The sequence below is a fragment of the Cavia porcellus genome, unplaced genomic scaffold (genome assembly GCF_034190915.1).
Source record: "Cavia porcellus strain 051 isolate PalLab524CR breed Dunkin Hartley unplaced genomic scaffold, mCavPor4.1 scaffold_17, whole genome shotgun sequence".
Classification (NCBI taxonomy): Eukaryota; Metazoa; Chordata; class Mammalia; order Rodentia; family Caviidae; genus Cavia; species Cavia porcellus.
This window is the reverse complement of record NW_026947500.1, coordinates 28,711,728-28,731,497: the sequence shown is the minus strand read 5'-3', so window position 1 is coordinate 28,731,497 and position 19,770 is coordinate 28,711,728. Positions and strand designations below refer to the sequence as shown.

Here is a 19,770-nt window from a genome sequence, read left to right as displayed (position 1 = left end):
CTCAGGGCCGAAAGGTAACTTGCTCTCTTCCCTCAGAGGAGCTTTTCATGATCATTTCCCTCTCATTGCTTTGCTTTTCTGTTGAAAAAATAAAGCACAGTTCTTCCAAGCAATGCCAGTGTCCCCAGCTGTATGCCATCAGCACCTTAAGTCTGCACACGTTGTCAGGAACCACGTGATTGATCCTGGCGGGAAGAGGGTGCACATCCCAGCACAGAGCCTGCAGGGGCTTGGTCTCCTCCTGGGATCCATTTGGCCCGGCTCACATTTCTCCAGGCTTCTGGCCCAGAGTGTGCAGCTGCAGGCTTGGAGCTGAGAGAGCCCGAGTCATCTTGCGTGTTTGCAGCCACTTTCCAGACACAAGGACATGCTGCATGCTGTGCCTACTGTGGGGAGGGGTGGCCAAGGGGACTTCTTGCCACCTGAATACACAGGAGGATAATGACATCAGTGTTCTCTTTCCAGTGAATCATGCTCCTTAGAATTCTGGAAATAATTCTAAAACTTGCTCTGATTCCTACATCAAAGGGTGGTGGATGGTAGCATGTGTATGTGTGTGTATGCAGTGTATTCCAGGATTTCACATTTCTGGTTTTTGCCAGCATAATAATCCAGAAGTGCTAAGAGCTTTTCCTGCCAACATCTGCTATGTGACCGTGTGACAGGGGGCAGATGGATCACTTGGTCCTGGCTTCCATCCTGCCCCTTCTAGGTAGTTCCATGCCCCCCTGACCTTTCCTCAAATCAGCTCTCATATTAACCCCAGCAGGATGTGTTACAGGGACTCAGGTTGTCTGGACTCTAATTTACCTGCTCCCTTCCCCATAGAACAGGGGACAACCAAGGTCATTTATCCCTTGTATTTGCAGGAGGGAGGATTAGCTGGTTTACAGCAGCTTTGGACAAACAACTGAGAGAAGTCACTATCTAGCCTACACATTCCTGTACCCCGCAAATGTGGAAATTCTGGGGACCTCTGGGGACATGCCCTGCCCTTAAGTTGATGGGTAGCAGGTGCAGCCATGAGGCATATCTGCTGGTCCTGGGGGGCATTTTCTAAACCAATAGGAAGCTGACATGTTTTGGAAATTATGAAAAGAAAGAGAGATGTCTGACACCTGAGTATCATTAGACAGTACAGAAGTCTTAAAGCAGAATCTCAAATTTACAAGAGGACAATGAACTCTATGTACCAGGCTTAAGGGGACTCAGGGGCCTCCTTTTTCACAGTCTCATCCCCCTCCTTTACCCAACCGTCCTACCTGACAGGGCAGGTGCCCCATGTGGGTGATGTGCTTCCTGCGGATTCTCCCTTATATCTGTTGCCATTAGTCATCTCCAGGACCCTGAAGCTACTCTTTAGGTATTCTCTGGAAATCAAGGGCAGGTAGGGGCTAACCACCCTCTGATCCAACCCACTGAGTCCTGCATGCTCCCTGGCAGGTGAGGTACCTCCTAGTGTGGCCCCCGTCTCTTCCCCTGACGTGGAGGCATCGATGCTAAAACTCTGCTGAACACATGCCTGGTGGCTATTCTTGGATTATTGTCTCTCATTATCTGTCCACAGATGGCACCATGAATCATAACCGAAGGAATTAAAATGTTAGGCACCAGGATGTAGTTGCTAAGGAATTTTAGGGGGTGCATACAGTCTGCTAACATGCACTGGCAGATTTTGGAACAGCAGCCATGCACATTTGAGATGAGATTCCCAGTGGCAGCTAAGTGTCCCTAAGAGACCAAGTTCTGTGTTTAAAAGAACACATTAGTATTTTGATCGATTCTATCAGGACCTAAGGATGAACTTGTCATGTAAACAGGCGATGCCCAGAAATCCTCTGAAAGGTGATCACAAGCCAACAGCAGAGAAGAGTGAGCTCCACCCACAAAATACATTCCCACGACCAAGCAAAGCAGCCAGCTGCAGCTTATAGTGGGTAAAGGACATTTCAGAAGTGAATGGGGTGGTTACCTAGAACATTCTCAGTGTTTGCAGTTGCTGAGTGTCTTCCTTGCCATATATTCAGCCTCTCTTACTGGTTACAAGGTAGTTGTAATGCTAAGAAGCCTCCTTGTAGACTTCCTGTATGCTCCCATCGGCTCCAGGATCAGAGTGGGGGCTAGGACTGGGGTAATCTCAACATGGCTCCTTGGTTGGGGAGCTTCAGGCTGTCAGGAAACCTATGAGCTCTTCTCCTAATGACTGTGTCACAGGGAGACCAGAGGAATGAGGAGGATCTGCCTGTAGTACAGTGTTGCCCATGTGGCTCTGCTGGTCCCCAGCTCTATGTCAGGAATGGCTGTCAAATGCAGCCGGCAGGTCTTGCATTCTCAGGGGTCCTGAGAAAGATGCTGCCGAACTACCATGCATGGCTGGGATCAGTCACCTGTCCAAGAGCACAGCAGCCCTGCACAGAATCTGCTGCCACCATAGTGTTCTGTGTTTGTAGCACCCATGTGAATAATTCAAAAGGCGATTAATTTAAAAGCAATAAAGATCCATGCCACTGTGCCACTGCTCTGACAACCCACATGGGGGCTGGTGGTCTGTACTCAGGTGTGACCAGCAGTGTCTGAGCCTTCAGATGACCCTGGCATGCAGCCTTGCTTCCCAAATGGAAGGTAAAAGGGCTGATTGATTAGGAACACATGGTTACCCCAGAGTCATGAGATCTGAGAGGGATAGCTTTTGGGTATTTCTCCCCAGAATCACCCCTTTTAGCCCTCAAATCCTTAAGTGGGAACTTTGAGTCCTCGGCTTATATTTATAGTGGTTTTAAATTGTTTTGAAAAATTGATCTTTAAAAAATTTATTAACGTATATAAACTGTACATATGAATGGGATGCAATATGCTATTCCATACATGCATATGACGTGAATTGATCAAATCCAGCCTTGCCAATCCCCTGGAATCACTGTGCTACTTTCAGGTTGACTCTTTTTAGCTTCCACCAATGAGAGAGAACATGCAACCCTTATCTTTCTATGTCTGGCTTCTTTCACTTAACATCATGTCTGCTCGCTTTACCCATTTTGTTGCAAATGACAGGCTCTCATTCTCCTTTATGGCTGAATAATATCCCAGGATGGCTCCGTATCACGTTTGCTTTATCCTTTCAGCTCTCCAGCGGCATGGAAGTGAGTGCACATCTTAACTGCATTGACTTGTGCTGCTGTCATCATGGGTGTGCAAGTGTCTCTTCGGTAGGCTGATTTGGTGACTTTGGGTATGCGGTATGTGAAAAATGGTCAGTATCATTAGCTGTCAGAAAAACACAAAACTACAATGAGATTCATCTCATTCCACTTAGAACAGCTATAATAAAAACTTTGCATAACCAGTGCTGGTAAGGATGTGGTGAAAATGGGACCCTTAGACAAGGATTTAGAAACCTCTTCAGGAAAATCAGTGTCTTTTCCTCTTTTCCTCCCTCTCTCCTCCCTCCTCCATTTTCTTCCTTCTCTCAGACTTTACCTGCTGATTATAGAGCACTATCCCCAGGTATTTCCTAACAAAGTAAATGTCTCTTGATTATTTTTATTCCTCAAGGTATTGAAATGCAATTTTATGTTATTTAATCGTGTAGAATCCAATTCACATACTATCCGCTGCATCTTAGCAGCCAGCGGCCCCTGGGTGTTAGTGTGTCCCCTGAGTGAGCCGTGTTATTTTAATGGGCTCTGCAATTTAGGGTGAATGAGGGAAAAGAGAGGGGACGCAGATCTCTTTCCATAATAAGTTTTTTTCTGTGGCACTGGGATTAATGACAAGTGTGATGTTGTTTTCTCAAAAAGACATGACCCAGTCAGAATTTATTTATAAATACTCGGAGATGGTGAGGTGGTGGTGAGGGAAGATGAGGCTGGGGATGGGCATGCCCGATTCATTTCTGTAGTTTAATTTATTAGCTCTCTTTGCACCATGAAGTATTTTATGTGTCTGTTAAGATAAACTGAGAACAGTAACCCCCCCTTTCTCTGCAATTTCAGTTACTCTCTGTGAACCTCTGTCCAAAAATATTTAAGTGGAAAAATTCCAGAGAGAAGTCCTAAGCCTTAAAATTGCCTCTCATTCTGAGAGCATGAAAAACTCTCACCCATCTGCTTCCTCCTGCCCAGGACGTGAATCACCATTTTGGCCAGCACACCCACACTGTATATGTCACTTGCCCACTAGTCACTTTGTGGCCATCTTGGTTATCAGAGCCACAGGGGTCATAGGGCCCAAATGACCCTTATGTCACTTAAGAGTGACTCCAGTTTTCACAAGAGTAGCAAGGCTGGAAATTTTGATATACTAAAGAAAAGCCATAAAGCATTTTATTTGAGCAAAATGGTGAATTTCCCCTCTGCATATGAAGGGCTCAGTGCTATCCTGATTTGTAGCATCCATTGGGATGCTACAAATGTGTCCCCGTAGCATGACGACTGTGGTGTGCTTCCTTAGGAAACCAACCATTCCCACTCCTGGCCTTACTCTTTTTTTTTAATTTTATTTAAAAGGAAAAAGAGAAAAACACAAAACAAAACCCTTGTCCCTGGGTGAGAAATGCTGTTTCTGAGTCACGGCAGTGGTGTTTGTGGCAGCTGAGCCTGGATCACTGGGATACTGAGGTTTTCAGGTGTTGATCTGAGTCTTATAGTTGTTGGCTTTTCAAACTTATGAGAAAACATCTAAAGTTGATTTCTGCACTTCTAGAACAAAAGAAAGCAGACCCACAAGAGCGTGTAACATAGGCGTTCACGTGTGTGACATTCAACAGGGAGACGTGATTGATTTGTAGTGAGAGAAGTCAGGATCTTGTTGCTCTGGCTGGTGGGAGGGAGGAAATGAGATGGAGGTGGGGGAAGACATGGGCTGATGGGAATATTCCAGTTCTTGACTTGAGTGATGGTGATCTGGGCAGATGATGCCATTGGACTGCATCACTCTCACCGTGTGAGGTCCATGCGTTTCACTGTGTGAATTTTTTCCAAAGTATGACAATACAAAGGGTTCCAGACAAGAGGCCTTTGGAGAAACTGTGGGTATGGAATGGGTCTTAGAGGCTGTTTGGGAACAAATGCTAATGTTCTGACTGCGACACTAGCTGTGGGAGGATGTCCTTCATTCCCACGGATGCTGAGGGACTTCGAGAAGAAAGCATCACAGTGGTTCAGCAGGAAATCACACACCTCCTTACATGCACACAGACACCCATACACATGAGGCAACACATAATTAAGTGTGTGAGCTATTTGGGCACTACACTGATTTTCATCACAGTTTTTCAGTTTTTGAGATGTGTGTAGAGTTGTTTATAATGAAGTTTTGGGGAGACAGAGGGTGCAGCTTCTGCACCTGCACCTCCGTGTGTAACAGGTATGTCTGCACAGCTGACATCACCACACCGCTGAAAAGAGCCTACTGTGTGGAGGGCTCAGCAAGCCTTTGGAAACAGCTCCAAGCTGTTGTTTGCTTGACGACCTTACATGTCCATGAGGAAGGCAAGGAGATTCCCCGCTCCTCTCTGCTAAGCAGTTATGGGTTGAATCTGATTGCATTTGAGGAGGGGTCCTTTATAGAAATACTATGTCCTTATAAGAAGAGATCAGGACACAGACAGACACAGTGGACCATGTGAGGACACATGAAGAGATACCATTTGCAAGCCAGGAAAAGAGGCCTCAGGAGGGACCAGCCCTGTGACATCTAGATCTTGCATAGACTTGTAGTCTCCAGGACATGGGACAAGGACTGTCTGCTGTTTAGGCCACCTGGATATGGCACTCTGTGGGGCAGCCCTAGCAAACCAGTACACACATGTGCATTGATCTTGGCTGTCATTGTTTTCTCTGTCTTCAGAAGCTTCTGCTCCAGTTCTGCTATGAATCCCATGTCAGTTTTAACCTCCCTTCTGACTCTTTCCAAGCAGGAAGGCTGTGCCTGGCTTGGGGTACTGTGGGGATTTCTGCAGTTAGAGACCCAGGAGGTTGCATGCAGCATTCATCATACCTGGCTTTGAAATTCAATACCTTTGGGGAACTGGAAATCCCATCACTGGAGCTTGCAAGGCCTACTTTCTTGTCTGTGAAGCAAGGGTCACGGCAGCTCTGCCTTCTGTGGGCTTGAGGATGGAATCAGATGCTGCTCCTCAGGGCTTGGCTACATGCACGAGGTGAGCAAACATGAGCACCCGCTGCTGTGACCAGCTTGTCCACGCTTCTCATTGTCACAGTGCGCCAGAGCCAGTCTAGGAACACCTGCATCTGTGAGTCTCAGCCTCTCACACATAGAGGACTTGCCCCTTCTGCCTACGAGTTGGGGGACCCTGAAGCAAGTGTGAACACCTTACTTCCCTGTGCCTTATACCTCTGCACACTGAGCCTCTTTCTTGAAGACTGCTTCTCCGCAAATGTTGGAGGATTGTTGGCTTTCCATCAAGATTTCTCAGAGGACGGGAAGATGTCCTTGAAGCCCATTGCTGTTATAAGGAGAAACTCATTTTGTTGGCAAATCCATCTGGGAAAGGAAAGATGCATTTGATAGATGTGAAATTACTTCCCGTTCTCGTTTGTGAGTGCTAAACTTGTGTGCATCCCTCTGGTGTTTCTCATGGAGTTCCTCCACCCCGACTGCCATGAATATTTTTCAGATGGAGAACTGTGGATACACTTGCATGGAGATGATGAGGGAGGCAGCCCCCTCCCCAGGGCTGGCAGGCTCTTACCTAATCAGTGTTTCCACATCTTGGCTGGAAGCTAAACTGTTAGAATGAAGTTAGACCAGCTGGATCTGCCCCATTGGTTAGATCAGAAACTTTTAGATGCTGAGATGTTTTTTCTTCTTAATTATAATCTTGCAGTGCCAACTGCCAGACCAATGAGACCTCTGTCTTGTGTTCAGGAATGTCACTGGTGGGGAGTGTCAGCATCCTGTGATGTGACTTGCTAGCAAGCGTGCTTGTTTTGGACTAGTCTTAAGCAGACAGCCCTGCATGAAGCCGAGGTGTGCAAGCTGTGGAACTCAGGTTCAAATCCAGGTGATAATGTGGGCTACTGTTTGATCCAGGTGCAAAGGACAAGGTACTTATGAATGGACCCTTGCTACGTCCATCTCACAGATGTGCTAGGTTGAAGAGTGAAGCTCTGCCATCAGCATGTGGGGTCTGTCCCCCACCATGTTCCCAGAATCCCTCCAGTTCTTTAACCAGTGGAACCTTCCGGAAGTGATGGTATGCAAGCTGCAGAGTCAGCCTTGGGAGACGAGGTCTCCAGGCCTGTCCTGAGGCTGTGGTATAAGGAAGCTGGTCTGGAGTACTGGAGAATGGGAGGAGCCATGGTGAAGACCGAGGAGTCTGGACGCAGGGAGACCCATGAGGCCAGCCTGTCCCCTGCCCACCCAGCTTTCCCTTAGCAAGCCCAGAATGGCAACCCTTGGGATCAAGTGCCAATCAGACGGGGATGCTTCTTTATGAAGTGACACATGGTTGTTCATTGGTATCCATGGGAGAGTGACTGCAGAACCCAAACAGATACCAAGGGTTTATTGATACTAAAGTTCTTATGTAAAATGGCACAGTATTTCACAGAAACCATACATGTCTTCCTGTATACTTAAATAATCCCTAGATGATTTATAGTACTTAATACAACAAAAATGCTGGCATTTGGGAGGCTGAGACAGTAGGGTTGCTGTGAGTTCGAGGCCAGCCTGAATTGCATAGTGAAACCCTGTCTCAAAAAGGCAAAAAAACCCTGGGGATTTAGCTCAGTGTGAGCGCCAGCCTGGCAAGTGTGAGATCCTGAGTCAATCCCTGGTACCTAAAAAAAACAAAAACAAGGAAATACTGCACAAATTTTTGTACTGTATTATTTAGGGAATGATGACGAGCAGGAAGCCTGTACATGTTCCATGCATGCATTTCCCTGAATTTTTTTTAACCACAGCTAGTTGGATCCACAAATGTATTAGCCTGGTTACAGAGGGTCAGCGGTGTTTATTGATGCAATAGCAGATGTCATGAGTTATGTCTGTGGCCACCAGGCTTCATGTATTTGCATTATGCATTTGTGATTGGTTCATTGTCTAGTGTTTGGATTGATGGTGTCAGTGCTACACCCACATAGAAGTAGAGCCAGCATACAAGGTAATGGCAGGAAGAAGGTGTGTCTGGCTCTCTTGCCAGTTTCTGCCTTGCTGTTTGCAACCACCATGGACTGTGGCCCTGCCATGCCACCCTGCCTTGGAGCCAACTGAGTATGCACTGAAACTCCAAAAACTGTAAGAAATAAACCTTTCTTTCCAAACTTGGTGCATCAGGTATTTTGTCTCAGCAATGAGTAAAAAGTAACTAAGACAGCAGATTAATTTAATTCCTTTCTTTTAAATTTTATTGTGAATCTATTACATTTTAGTCATGAGATCAGTGTCATTATATCTGATGCCTTTGGTAAAGCATCAAAACTGACCAGATACTGCAACTATCAAAGATGATTATATAGCTGCCTCCTTTTCTGTTAATGAGGTGAATTATGTTTTTTTTATGCCTGAAATAAAAATTGGTACCCTCACACTGGTACCATCTCCATCTACTGTATAGGTTTCCACAGTTAGCTTGCTAACGTCAGATGCTTTGCTAATATTGAATGGCATGGTATTAAGTCATTGGCCCATGTTAGCTATTTTAATTCTCAACAGTAGTCATTGAGGAGTCATGCTGGAGCTACTATTCCCAGGTACAGAGGGGGAGTGTGGGTACAGAGGTGGGGTGGCTCATTGGTGGCCTCAGTGTTAAAGCAACCCCTCTCCGGCCATCATGTGCCTAAGCGCTGGGTCCTGCCTGCTTTCCTGTGATGCCAGAGTGATATAGTCCCAATCCTTCACTCCTTGGCCATGAGCATGAAGGGCTGGATCCACCTGACTTTCCATGGCATGGGGACACTTTGTCTCTCACCTCTAGGTACCCTCAAAGGGCCTTGTCTGAGAAAGTCTTCACATAAGTGTCAGGTCCCCCTTTCAACCTGAAGGGGCCAGGGGTCATTGAGTGTGGACCTGCTTTAGAGTAGCCTCAGAAGTCAATGCTGTGCTGTATCTCCGGCTGCTTCCTGGCCCTCAGAACCTTGAGACAGCGCTTTAGTTGTGGGGGAGGTGAGTGTCACTTGCCCACCAGGGACTCTATCTAGGCAGTGCTATCATATTGCTGTGGGGTCCCCAAGCAAGCCAAGTACCTCTAGGCTATATGCATTGATTTGCAAAGGCTCTCAACCCTCCTGCATAATTTGGGGACTCTGATGGAACCTGCAGGATCATCACTGGGTCATCCACTGCCTTTCCAAATACCCAACTTTAGTTCAGGCAGAGACTCCCTTACAGAGTGTCCTTAGAGACTAGTGACCTTGACCTCACTGAGCCAGGCCCTGGGTCTCCCCACCATGTTCTGAAGATGCTCAGATGCTCATACTAAAGCATCCTGGCCAGGCTCCTGGTCTTTGAGTGCCAGTTGCTTTCTAGCATAGGCATCTGGTACAGGTGACACTGTGCCACTAAAAGAAAAACCAAAGACGAGAAGGGTAAGGATGGGGTCCCCGTGACTCTCCTGGTGTCTCTATGAGGAACCATTCCCAATGCTGGCAAGAAGGTGTGGGGAATCACAGAGTCACCTAAAAATAGCTCTTACTGTCGGAAGCACATTGCACTTTGGCAAGAGGAGGAGGCTTCCTTAGGGCTGGCAGTGGGTTCCCCCGCACTCTGGCTGTGGATGCCAGGAGACTACTGAGCAGTCAGGAAGAGGGAGGCGGCTTCCACCCTCACCCTGGGTCTAGCTCATCGTCAGAGCAGGTTGCATCATGACACTCAGCAGAGCAGTGGTTGCAGGGCTCCGTCACTGCCAGGATACTGTGGACCCAGGAAGGGCATCCAAAGGCCAGCTCCTTGGCATCTGTTGCTGTGAAGATGTTCACATGTGCTGCCATCCCCTTCCTGGGTAGGACAGCTAGCTTTCTTGACACCTTACTGAGCCCTGCTCTCACCCAGGTGACAGATGGGACAGGGTGGACATTATCTTGGTTTGTTCAAGCTGCTATAACTGAATACCGTATACCAGGAAGCTTAGGAACCACAGTTTATTTCTCACAGTTTTGGAGACTGGAAATTCAATATTAAGGCTCAGCCTTCATAAGCAGGACCACAACTCTCAGGGGTGGGAAGCCCAGGGATGCACTGGGGTTTGTACTGGACTCCAGTATGCAGCACAGAGGAAAGGTATTGACAGCACCCGGAAAGACAGCAGGCAGTGCCTGGTGTGGGTGGGAGGTGGTAGCTCACACTACCTGTGGGGTCCTGGCTGCCACATCCATGATCCCCATCCTTTCAGGGAACTCCCACCCCAAATACTCTGGGCCCCTGCGTACTCCAGACCTTTGCCACAGGACCTGTGTAATCTTCAGGCCCCACAGTAGTGGTACTGGCTCTTTGCAATCACTAGTTCTTGAGTCACTTATTCCTGGGTCTGTGGGGCCACTACACTTTGGACACTGGGCCAGGGGAATGTAACACTGGCCAGCATTAGCCCCTTAAAACCTGAGTTCTCTTGGATGAGGTGGGTGCAGGGAGTGGGGGATGTCAGGACAACCTCGTGCAAATCAGGTCAGAAGATTGCAATAAGCCCAGCTTCAAGGCTCAGGGATAGGAACTGGGGAGGATGGAATGCTTCTGCAGAAGAGTACTATCTTGCCTTCTTTGGGGGTGAAGGAAGACTCTGTCCATGACAGCATGCAGGGGTGTAGATGCACATGTCCCCCGCATTTCCTCCAAGCCCTGCAGGATGTCTATGAAATAGGCATTCTGTGATGCTCCAGTAATGAGATACTGAGATGCACGTGATAGAGGAGATAGTGGAGATCCCAGAGCTGAGGCTTCCGATAATGGCCAGAGGAATACGCACAATGTGGCAGGGCCAAGGCTCCAGCCACTTTTCCACAAGACACAGTCTCCAATGTCTCTTCCCCAGCAAAGCCTAGTCCACCCTGCTCTGTCACTTCCTAACCATCCACATGATCATCTTTCTACCACCCTCACCCCTAATAGATTGTCACAGTAGAGATATTGATGATGTGCCTTGCAGAGCATGAGATTAAATTACTGTTAAGTATAAGCGTCTGAGTGCCAGAGAGAACGCAATTGTCAGTTTTTGAGTTATGAAAACAGATTAACCCTATCCCCACCACTACCAGTCAGTTGATTCTGTGAAGTGTGAGCCTTGCTCTCTCTGGAGTCTTACTCCAAGGACATGGACACTTTTATTGGAGGAGGTCTGGCCCCTGGCTAATGCTAATATCCCTGCATGCTTTAGGGTCTCTGTGGTCCTGAATGTCAAGGGCAGAGTCCCCTGGGTCCCAGGCATCAGGTCCTGTTTGCCCTTGTTTTCTATGCCGTGGTTTTGTTGTCTGTCTCAAGAGAGAACTGTCAGCACCAGCAAAGGGTCTCGCATCACAGACATCACGGAAAACCCAGGTCAGAGCATAGGGTGCTTCTAACCGGGCATGACCACAGGAAATGATGCTATTATGAGTCAACTCTAAAAAACATGTTGGAATCAGCGAAATTGATTTATTCTGTGCCATGTTACTTAGGCAAAGATTTTAGATCTCAACATCTTGATCAAATGTCTTGGTTTTGGCACGAACTCACTGTGTGTCAGGTAGTCATGTATGCTCTCTGTGCCTGTTTTATCTGTCTGTGCAGCCGGCACTTACCTCCCAGAGTGAGGACCAAAAGAGTGGATCCCTGTGAAGCACTCAGGTGCCATGCAGTACATACAGAGTGCTCACGACATTTACTTTATAAATGATACTGACCAGCATGCCCTAAACCCAAGTAGACAGCCTTGCATATCCTGCCTCCTTTCTGCCTCTGAAACCAGGAGCCATGAGCCAGTGTCCAGTTAAAGCATCCTTATAACAATCTGTCCTCCACCTCTGCTATGAGACATGTAATGGGACCTGTAGTGGGCTAAACACAGGGCAGGCAGATGCCGGAGGGAAGCCAGCCACCTGCTGCCTGAGACACTGTCCTGAGCTAGGAAAAGCAGGCCACTGTCACCTGTATGTTGTCTCTTTTGCATTATGGGCAGAATTACTTTAAGTGGATAGCTTGGTGGCCTTGGCTTTGATCCTAGATTGACAGTGCCCAGGGCTGTTCCTTGCAAGTGTGAGCTGCTCTTTAGTTTCCTTTCTGGTCATTGTTGGTACCTGTGTGTCTGACTGTGCTACCATGTGGGGCCCAGGTCACTGCTACAGGAGTGCTCCACCCCTGCTACATAAGTCATCAAGGAAGTCATTCTGACACATGAGTGACAGCAGACTTCATGGTTCTTTGTGTGGCCACCACTGTCCTAACCTTAGCATTCATGATCTTACCAAGTCCTCACACCAACCCACCTTACAGATGGGAAAACTGAGGCCTAGGGGTTAAACAGTGCCTGGTGCCATGTAGTATGCATCTGGAATTTGCACTCAGGCATCCCAGGCTTAAGGTTTGTGCCCTTCACCTCTGGCCTCCATCTCCATCTCTCTGCAACTTTTTTTTTTTTTTTTTTTTTTGTCTTTTTTCCTTTTTATCGGTACCGGGGATCGAACTTACGACGGCCTGCTTTCAAGGCAGGCGCTTATGCCACTGAGCTAAACCCCCAGCCCCTCTCTCTGCAACTTTCACATGAGGTATTTGGCTGTGAGGACAGGTGAGAGGTGCCCTGCCCTGTGGCAAAGGGGCCAGATAACACCATGAAATGGCATCATTCAGGGTTTGCTGAATCCGGCATCCCCCACTGAGATACAGAAACTAAGTCAGAGGATCTAAGAGCAAGGGGGTATGGGGGATCCTTCCTCAGAAAAGAGCCACCTCTGGCCTCTGCCTCTCTGATTGGAAGTGCCTAGGTACATCACTGGACCACATGCATGCCATAGACTGGAGAGAGATGCCCTAGACTGGGGACCCACAGTGCAGAGCCAAATCTCAAGAGGGACCATGTTTTAGGGCACTGAAATATGAGGACTCCACCTGCTCACCACTTGTGAGATCTCTGCCCTCACCCTCAGCTGGTCTAATTCATCTTCCAACACCTGCTGACCTCTCAGGGCAGATCCCCAGCCAGGTCTCCTGTTGCCTCTCCCACCTGCTGCTCTGCACAGGTGGAATCTTGTCTTTTTAAAACATTGTGTTGAAATACATATAAGCCTCACTGCATTAACCATAGTTAGATGCAGGGTACAATATCCCAGGGAGAGAGAGAAATGGTCCTTGACTTGCAATGATTTGACTTAATGGTTTGATTTTGTGACGGTGTGAAAACAACAGGCATTCGTCCCTTACCATACTTCTGACTTAGATTCTTAGCCTTTTTTGGATTATCCACTTTGTGCCACATTGCTCTCTGGCAGTGCTGGGCAGTGATGCTGCAGCTCCCAGGCGGTCATGAGAAAGAACCACCAACACTACAGAGTGCGCTGGTGCAGGGCCGTGACATTTGGCGGGAGAGGTCATTGAATGCATTTTTTACTTAAGATATTGTGATGGCTTTGTTAAGATGAAACCCATCCTAGTCAAAGTGTGTTGTGTATTGTGTGTTGTGTGTAAAAGGAAGACATTTATTGTAAGGTGTCGACTCACCTGAGGGTAGGACTGATGAGTCTGAAATCAGTGGGGCAGACCTGGGTCTTGCATTTGTGACCTCTGGATGATCAGTCGGTCCTGCTGCCTTGTGTGGTACCATGAGCTCAGTTCTTCCGCAGGTCCACACATGCTAGCTGAAGGCCCAGGGTTGCCTCTCTGAGGTATCATGTCCCCTGTCCTGTGATCTCTGGTTTGGAGGTGCCCCCTGGCTTCACTTGCTTGGCTCTTCCCAAGTTTCAAGCATCATATAAAATCTTTGTCATAGGCAACAGGTCTGCAGGGCTGCACTGGAATAATTTTTGTAGGGAGTTTCTGGTGCTGCTTACCTGGCTATGCCCACAGGCGTGGGCAGAATGTTCTGCTCTGAGCTGAAAACTTTAAATGCCTTCTCAAGTCTTTGCCTTCTGTCCAGTATGGGGACTGGCTTAATCTAGCAGAAAGACGGACACCTGGATATGACTGTGGGACCCAGGCAAGCGCTCTTGAAATGTGGGATGTGTAAGATGACACTTGTAGACTCTGACCTTGTAGAATTCTCTGCTGCTGTTCAAAAAATTTCTTCTGATGCCTCTGGACAGAGCCCTTGCTCATTTAAGTTCTGGAATGATAGCTCCATCATGATAAAACAACCAGGCACTCTGGGAGGAGTTCCATAGTGTCAAAGAGAAACAGTGTGAGTTGATAGATATCACACCTGCCCTTTGCAGAGCTGTGACTGGACACCCTCTGTCACAAGGCCGTCAATGATGTAAAGCCTGTAGAAACCCATTACTGTCCTCTGCAGCTGACACTTAATTTCCATGTAATTTCTCATCCGCAGGTGGCGATCATAGCAGGCAACTTCGAGCTGGCAGAGTACATCAAAAACCACAAGGAGACAGACATTGGTGAGTAAGCTCATGGGAAAACTACGGCAGCATTCAGTTTGGCTAAGGGTATGCTCACCAGCTTTCCAGAATCCTCCTGAGATTGGTTCAGAGCCCACTGTTTTTTTTTTTTTTTTTTTTTTTTTTTTTTTTTTTTTTTTTTTTGGTCTTTTTCCTTTTTATCGGTACCAAGGATCGAACTCACGACTGCCTGCTTTCAAGTCAGGCGCTTATGGCGCTTATGCCGCTGAGCTAAATCCCCAGCCCCTTCAGAGCCCACTGTTAGCAAACTCCGTGAGGAATTTGGCACAAGCACCCTTTCTGCCTCTGATCCTGTTTTCTTAACTGATGGCAGGGAAGGGTAAAGAAGACCTTGGAAATGGGGCAGGATATATCCCTGCTTTCCTGGAGGGTGAGGCTCTTGTCTCTTCTGAAGGTTCCCATGGCAAAGTTTTCCTCCATATGAGTCTAACTGATGTGGGAAGGTAGGAAGAGGAATAGAAAACACTTTATCTGTACTGGAAGTTGGCACAAGGAACCTCTATCTGATTTATACCTCTGATTTTCTCAAATATTGAGAGAAATTGATATCTATTATCATAACCTTGTCCAAACCCAGAAAATGTCATACCCCATCAGTGAACCCTGGGACTTCAGATCGGGTGTTAGGTTCATTAGTTAAGACAGATATACTGCTCTTGTGGGATGTGTTGATCACGGGAGAGGCTGTGCATGTTGGGGTCAGGTAGGTATCTCTACACGTCCCTCTTGGTTTTGCTGTGAGCCTATGCCTGCTCCAAAAAGTAAAATCTTCCACAAATCTAAGAAAGTAAGAAACTAGGCGGGGAAACTTGCTAAGTATCAAGGGATAGATACAGGGCATTGTTCTGCTGGTGAGTCGGATTAACTTACAGGTTGTTTGGATGTGTTTATTGGAAGGGGTCAGGATGTACTCGCTTCCAAGTAGATCATGGGTGGCGATTAAATCAGAAGAGAGAGCCACGGGGTCTCTCCCCTGTCCTCTCATTGCTCCATTTTGCTTTCCCAGCAATGGTGCTGATGACCATTCCCCTTTTTAGTACCCCTTGTGCCAACCAGGAGGGCAGTGTCTGGGGCTCCTCCCCGTGCCCACCGCCCAGCCATTGCCTGGGCCCAGTCTTGCACCTTGGATGAGCCCACTGGCCTGGTCCCTCCAGCCCCGGGCTTCCACAGGACCTGCAGCGGGGAACAGTCCTATTGGACCAACAGTGGTGAGCTTTCAAGGATGGTGCATTGCTCAGTGGGGCTGGAGCGGGGCTGAGAAATGGTGGGAAGGAGTCTGTTGCGCATTGTCTGTGCCTTTGCCCCGTTTGGGGTGCTAGGAGTAAGCCAAACTCTGCTGTTTGGCTGTCCTGTCTTTACTGTGTCTGGTGTGTGCCTTGTCCTGACTCTGGCTGGTTCCTGTACTGTGTGGGGAATCGTAGGAAGATGCAGAGGCAGATGATTGGCTTGCATTATCCTGCACCCCATGAAGAGCATCAGACCTCCCAAAGTTGCACTGATACTGATGCTCACCCTCCTGTGAGCCAGGGCAAATCATTTAATTGCCGTGAGCTCCAGGCCTCCAACAGCCGCATCAGCACCTCCATGAGTGCATTATAGAGATAGATGGGTTAATGTCAGCAAAGTGCTTTAGAAAATGATCTAAGCTCTTAGAATGCCGGAGACCATCTTCCTGCTGCCTGCTGTGTATCAGAAAGCGGTGCAGTGGAACAGATTTGGCTTGAGGAATGAAACACTAGTGGCTTAGAAGGGAGTCAAGGAAGGGTGGTGACCGATTTCCAGCGCAGACCCTACCTGCAGCAGTGGGGATTGTTCACATACCCCAGGATGCAGGGTCCTGAGAGCGCATAGCTCTCCAAGCTGTCTGCCACCGTCAGGATCTCTGGGTTCTCTGTTGTGGTTATTAACTGACAACCTTGACTGGAAGCAGCACAGCCATGTGGGAGGCCGCTGTGTTTCCTTCCTTTGCTCTCTGGATGAAACAGAGACTCAGCTCTACTTCTGTCTGAGCCTCTCCGCACAACTCACAACCTTTCACTCCTTTCCTTAGACGAAAGAATCAGCCACCAAACTCCTACAAAAGGCAGAGCTCCCGTGCCAGGTCACTTAAAGTTGATGTTAGAACCCAGCTCCAGGAGAAGGATGGCTTGTCTCTTCAATTTGGAGACAATAATTGGCTCTCTTATCTGGATGCAAACACCTTATCACAAACTGAAACCTTTTTATTATTATAAGAGATACCTGTTTGGCAGGCGAATCTAGTTAGCAACCACTCACCCATTCTGATGAATTATTTGAACTGCAAACAGCATCCCCTACAGAGAGAGAAACCTTCACTTCTGCATGCCACAGGCTGGGGCTGGGGCGTGAGCCTCCTGATTCTGCCCTTTGTGAACTGTCTGGGCCTGTAGTGAACACAAGCTTCTTGTGACAAACAGATGATAAATTTTCCTGCTTTGGAGGCTTTTTCAGGGTCCCAAAGGGAAAAGTCTGTGTAAAATCTGCACTCGCCACAGTGCCCCTTCTGCATCCCCAAAGAAGTTGCTTTGTTGTTTTGTTTTGTTTTGAAGACTTCTTTCCATCTGAACTGGCTAGAGATTTGTGATTGTGCACTAGCAAACTGGCACCAATGCAAACTATGGTTTAAGATTGAGTAGAAAGCCTCCCAGGGGAGGGATGCAGGGCATGTGGGCTATGAGGGCCGGGCCAATACCGTGTTAACCAAACCACTCACACTGAGCCCATTTACTTCTTCGCCACCTGCATACCTGCTTCCCACCACCCCTTATTACCAACAGGGCCACAGGCTGGGTATATGGCCAGGAGGGGCAGGTACTCTGTCCCTGTAGCCTGCTTACTTTCATAGATTGTGCCATTGTCTGAGAAAGCTGGCTGATTCTGGCATTGAAAACAGCTGCCACATACTAAGCACTGAGAGCCCAGCATTTTATACACAAAGACCTCTGCCTCTGGATATGGTTGGTTCCCTCTTACCAAGGAAGGCCCTGAGGAGTGATGGGGCCTTGGCACAGAGCCTGGCACAGAGCTCAGGGCAACAGTAGGTCAGGGTTAGGGTGAAAGGGATGCCAGGGCACTGGGGCACAGGGAATCAAGTTGGGAGCATGAGGCACCAGAGCCTGGCAGCATGGACCTGAAGGCCCTGTCCTTCTTGAGTCCTAGTGAAGCAACAAACATGCTTTGGCCTTGCTCCACTGTCCCCAGGGTGGACCTGTTTATATGTTTTCCCAATAGTTCAAATCTTCTTTAGTGCAGGTTCCTTCTAGGTGCCAGGAAAGCCCTCCTCAGAAAGCTGCAGGTGCCAGTAAGCAGTGCTGCACATGGGGGCAGTGAGGCCAGGGCTGGAGGCGGGGCTCCCACTGCATCTTCTGTACTTTTTCAGAGTTACACTTCCTGTAGTGAATGAGCAAGCCAGGGCTCAAACCCCAGCCATCCCACTCAAGATAATACCTGTGCTGTCCCCCAAGCAGGGCCAACTGCCTCCTATAGAGCAGGGACACTTCTACCCCATGGGAAAGCTGCCCACATGGATTGGCCCAGGAACCCTGACTGGAAAGGATAGGCAGAGGGGGGAAAAGAGGGTTCCCCAGGTGCTGACCTCCAGCAGCATAGCTCCCTCTCCCCATAGTTAAGGGTGTCCCTCTCTGTGTTTTGGTCCAGGCTTTATGGCTCTATAGCCACTAGAGTTTAGCATTGCTGGCTGAGGATCAGCTCCTGCCTTGCACTTAGAGGGGAGTGGCAGAGCTGGAGGAGGATGCAGCCTGGGGCTGCAGAGATGGTCCAAGCATTGATAGGGTAAAGGACCAACGGTCTGGCACACAGCTCTCCCATCAGACATGTGGAAGTCTCTGCTGCTCACAGAGGCATTCCACTGATGGCAGGCAAGTTTCTCATCCTCCATGCTGGAAAGAAGTCATTTGAGACAGAACTGATCCTGCCCACTTTGGCCTCCTCCAGTGTCCAGAATAAGTGCTTCCCTGCAGAATCAATTGTCCTCTCTGCAGATCCTGAATTCCTCTTCAATTTCTGCATTGCAGTTTTAACTTTTCAAAAAGGAATGGTTTCCCTGACTTTTCTCACCCACAGGTGGGTGAAATATTTAAAAACCCTGGGGCTGCTCCTTCCCAGCATGGTTTTTGAGGTCAGAGTGAGGGCTTGGCAGGATCATTAGGAGCTCCCCCAGATTAGGGGTGCAGCCAGGCAGGTACCTGCTCTGTGAAGGAGGAGGAGTGGATCAGGACTGAGCTGTATAAGGACAGAGAACCAGGGGCTGCAACTCCGAGCTCCTGCAGGATGCGCCTGGTACCTTCCATCTGGAGATGGCTCCTGGACCTGTTCCCAGCGGGGCATCCTGCTTCCTGTCAGTATGCAGAAGTCCAAGCCGGATTTGAGCATCCTTGGGGACCTGAAAGAGCAGGCTCCTAGGAAGCCTGGACTCTCGCCTGCTGCTTTGTTCACAGCCTCTCCCAGGAGCACTTTTCTGATCTGGAGATTCAGAAAAATTCTCAGGCTCTTTGGGAGGTGATGGCCTCAGAGGATGGTGGCCCTTTTGTCCCCACCGTCACTCTGGGATCTTGGAAGTGTTGTTGAAAAGCCTGAAGCCTTTTACCTTCCCAGTTGGTGTGAGCTGCTCCCTGCATAGTGGGAGATGGTACCTCACTGTCACAGGACAGACTCACACTTTGCTGCTTTGACTTTTGCGACTCTTCCTTTTCCTCCATGTCCTGGTCCCAAGTTGTTCTGTATGCTTCTTCATCTCCTGCTACCATTAAGTCTTGCATTGCAAGTAATTGGTCCCGGGCCAAACCTCAGCCCCTCTTTTCCCCTCCCCTCTCAACTGGGTTCACTATACCCCACCCCATCCTGTCCCATCCCATTCTATCTCTGTTCTTTACCCACCTACATGAAGTCTCCGAGGCCTACAATAGTACCTTGTTGTACCTGTCAGGTTTAGGGTATATCTGTGTCTGCTGGGATCTAGTACCTTGTTGTACCTGTCAGGTTTAGGGTACATCTGTGTCTGCTGGGATCTTGTGCAGAAGGCAAATGTCTAGAACCATCCCTGAGTCTGACTGTAGACTTGGGGACCTCTGGAATCATCATATCAGGATGCTGACTGGAAACACGAGTTCCACTTCTGCATCTGTGACCTTTCAGGCCTTCCTAAGCACCCTGAACACCCTTGTGCCCT

At 48.4% G+C, this 19,770-nt stretch overlaps 1 protein-coding gene across 4 annotated transcripts in view; it reads left to right on the top strand.

The window, feature by feature from the left end:
- The window catches only part of Shank2 (SH3 and multiple ankyrin repeat domains 2), a 503,818-nt gene that overhangs the window by 159,677 nt on the left and 324,371 nt on the right, over nucleotides 1–19,770 (top strand). For 3 of the 4 annotated variants that reach the window (XM_063227697.1, XM_063227700.1, XM_063227698.1), the window contains exon 10: nucleotides 14,474–14,540. In XM_063227697.1, the coding sequence (XP_063083767.1) occupies nucleotides 14,474–14,540 (67 nt within the window). Of the gene's footprint in view, nucleotides 1–3,122; nucleotides 3,207–14,473; nucleotides 14,541–19,770 lie in introns of all 4 variants that reach the window. The other variant, XM_063227696.1, reaches the window with a different exon arrangement.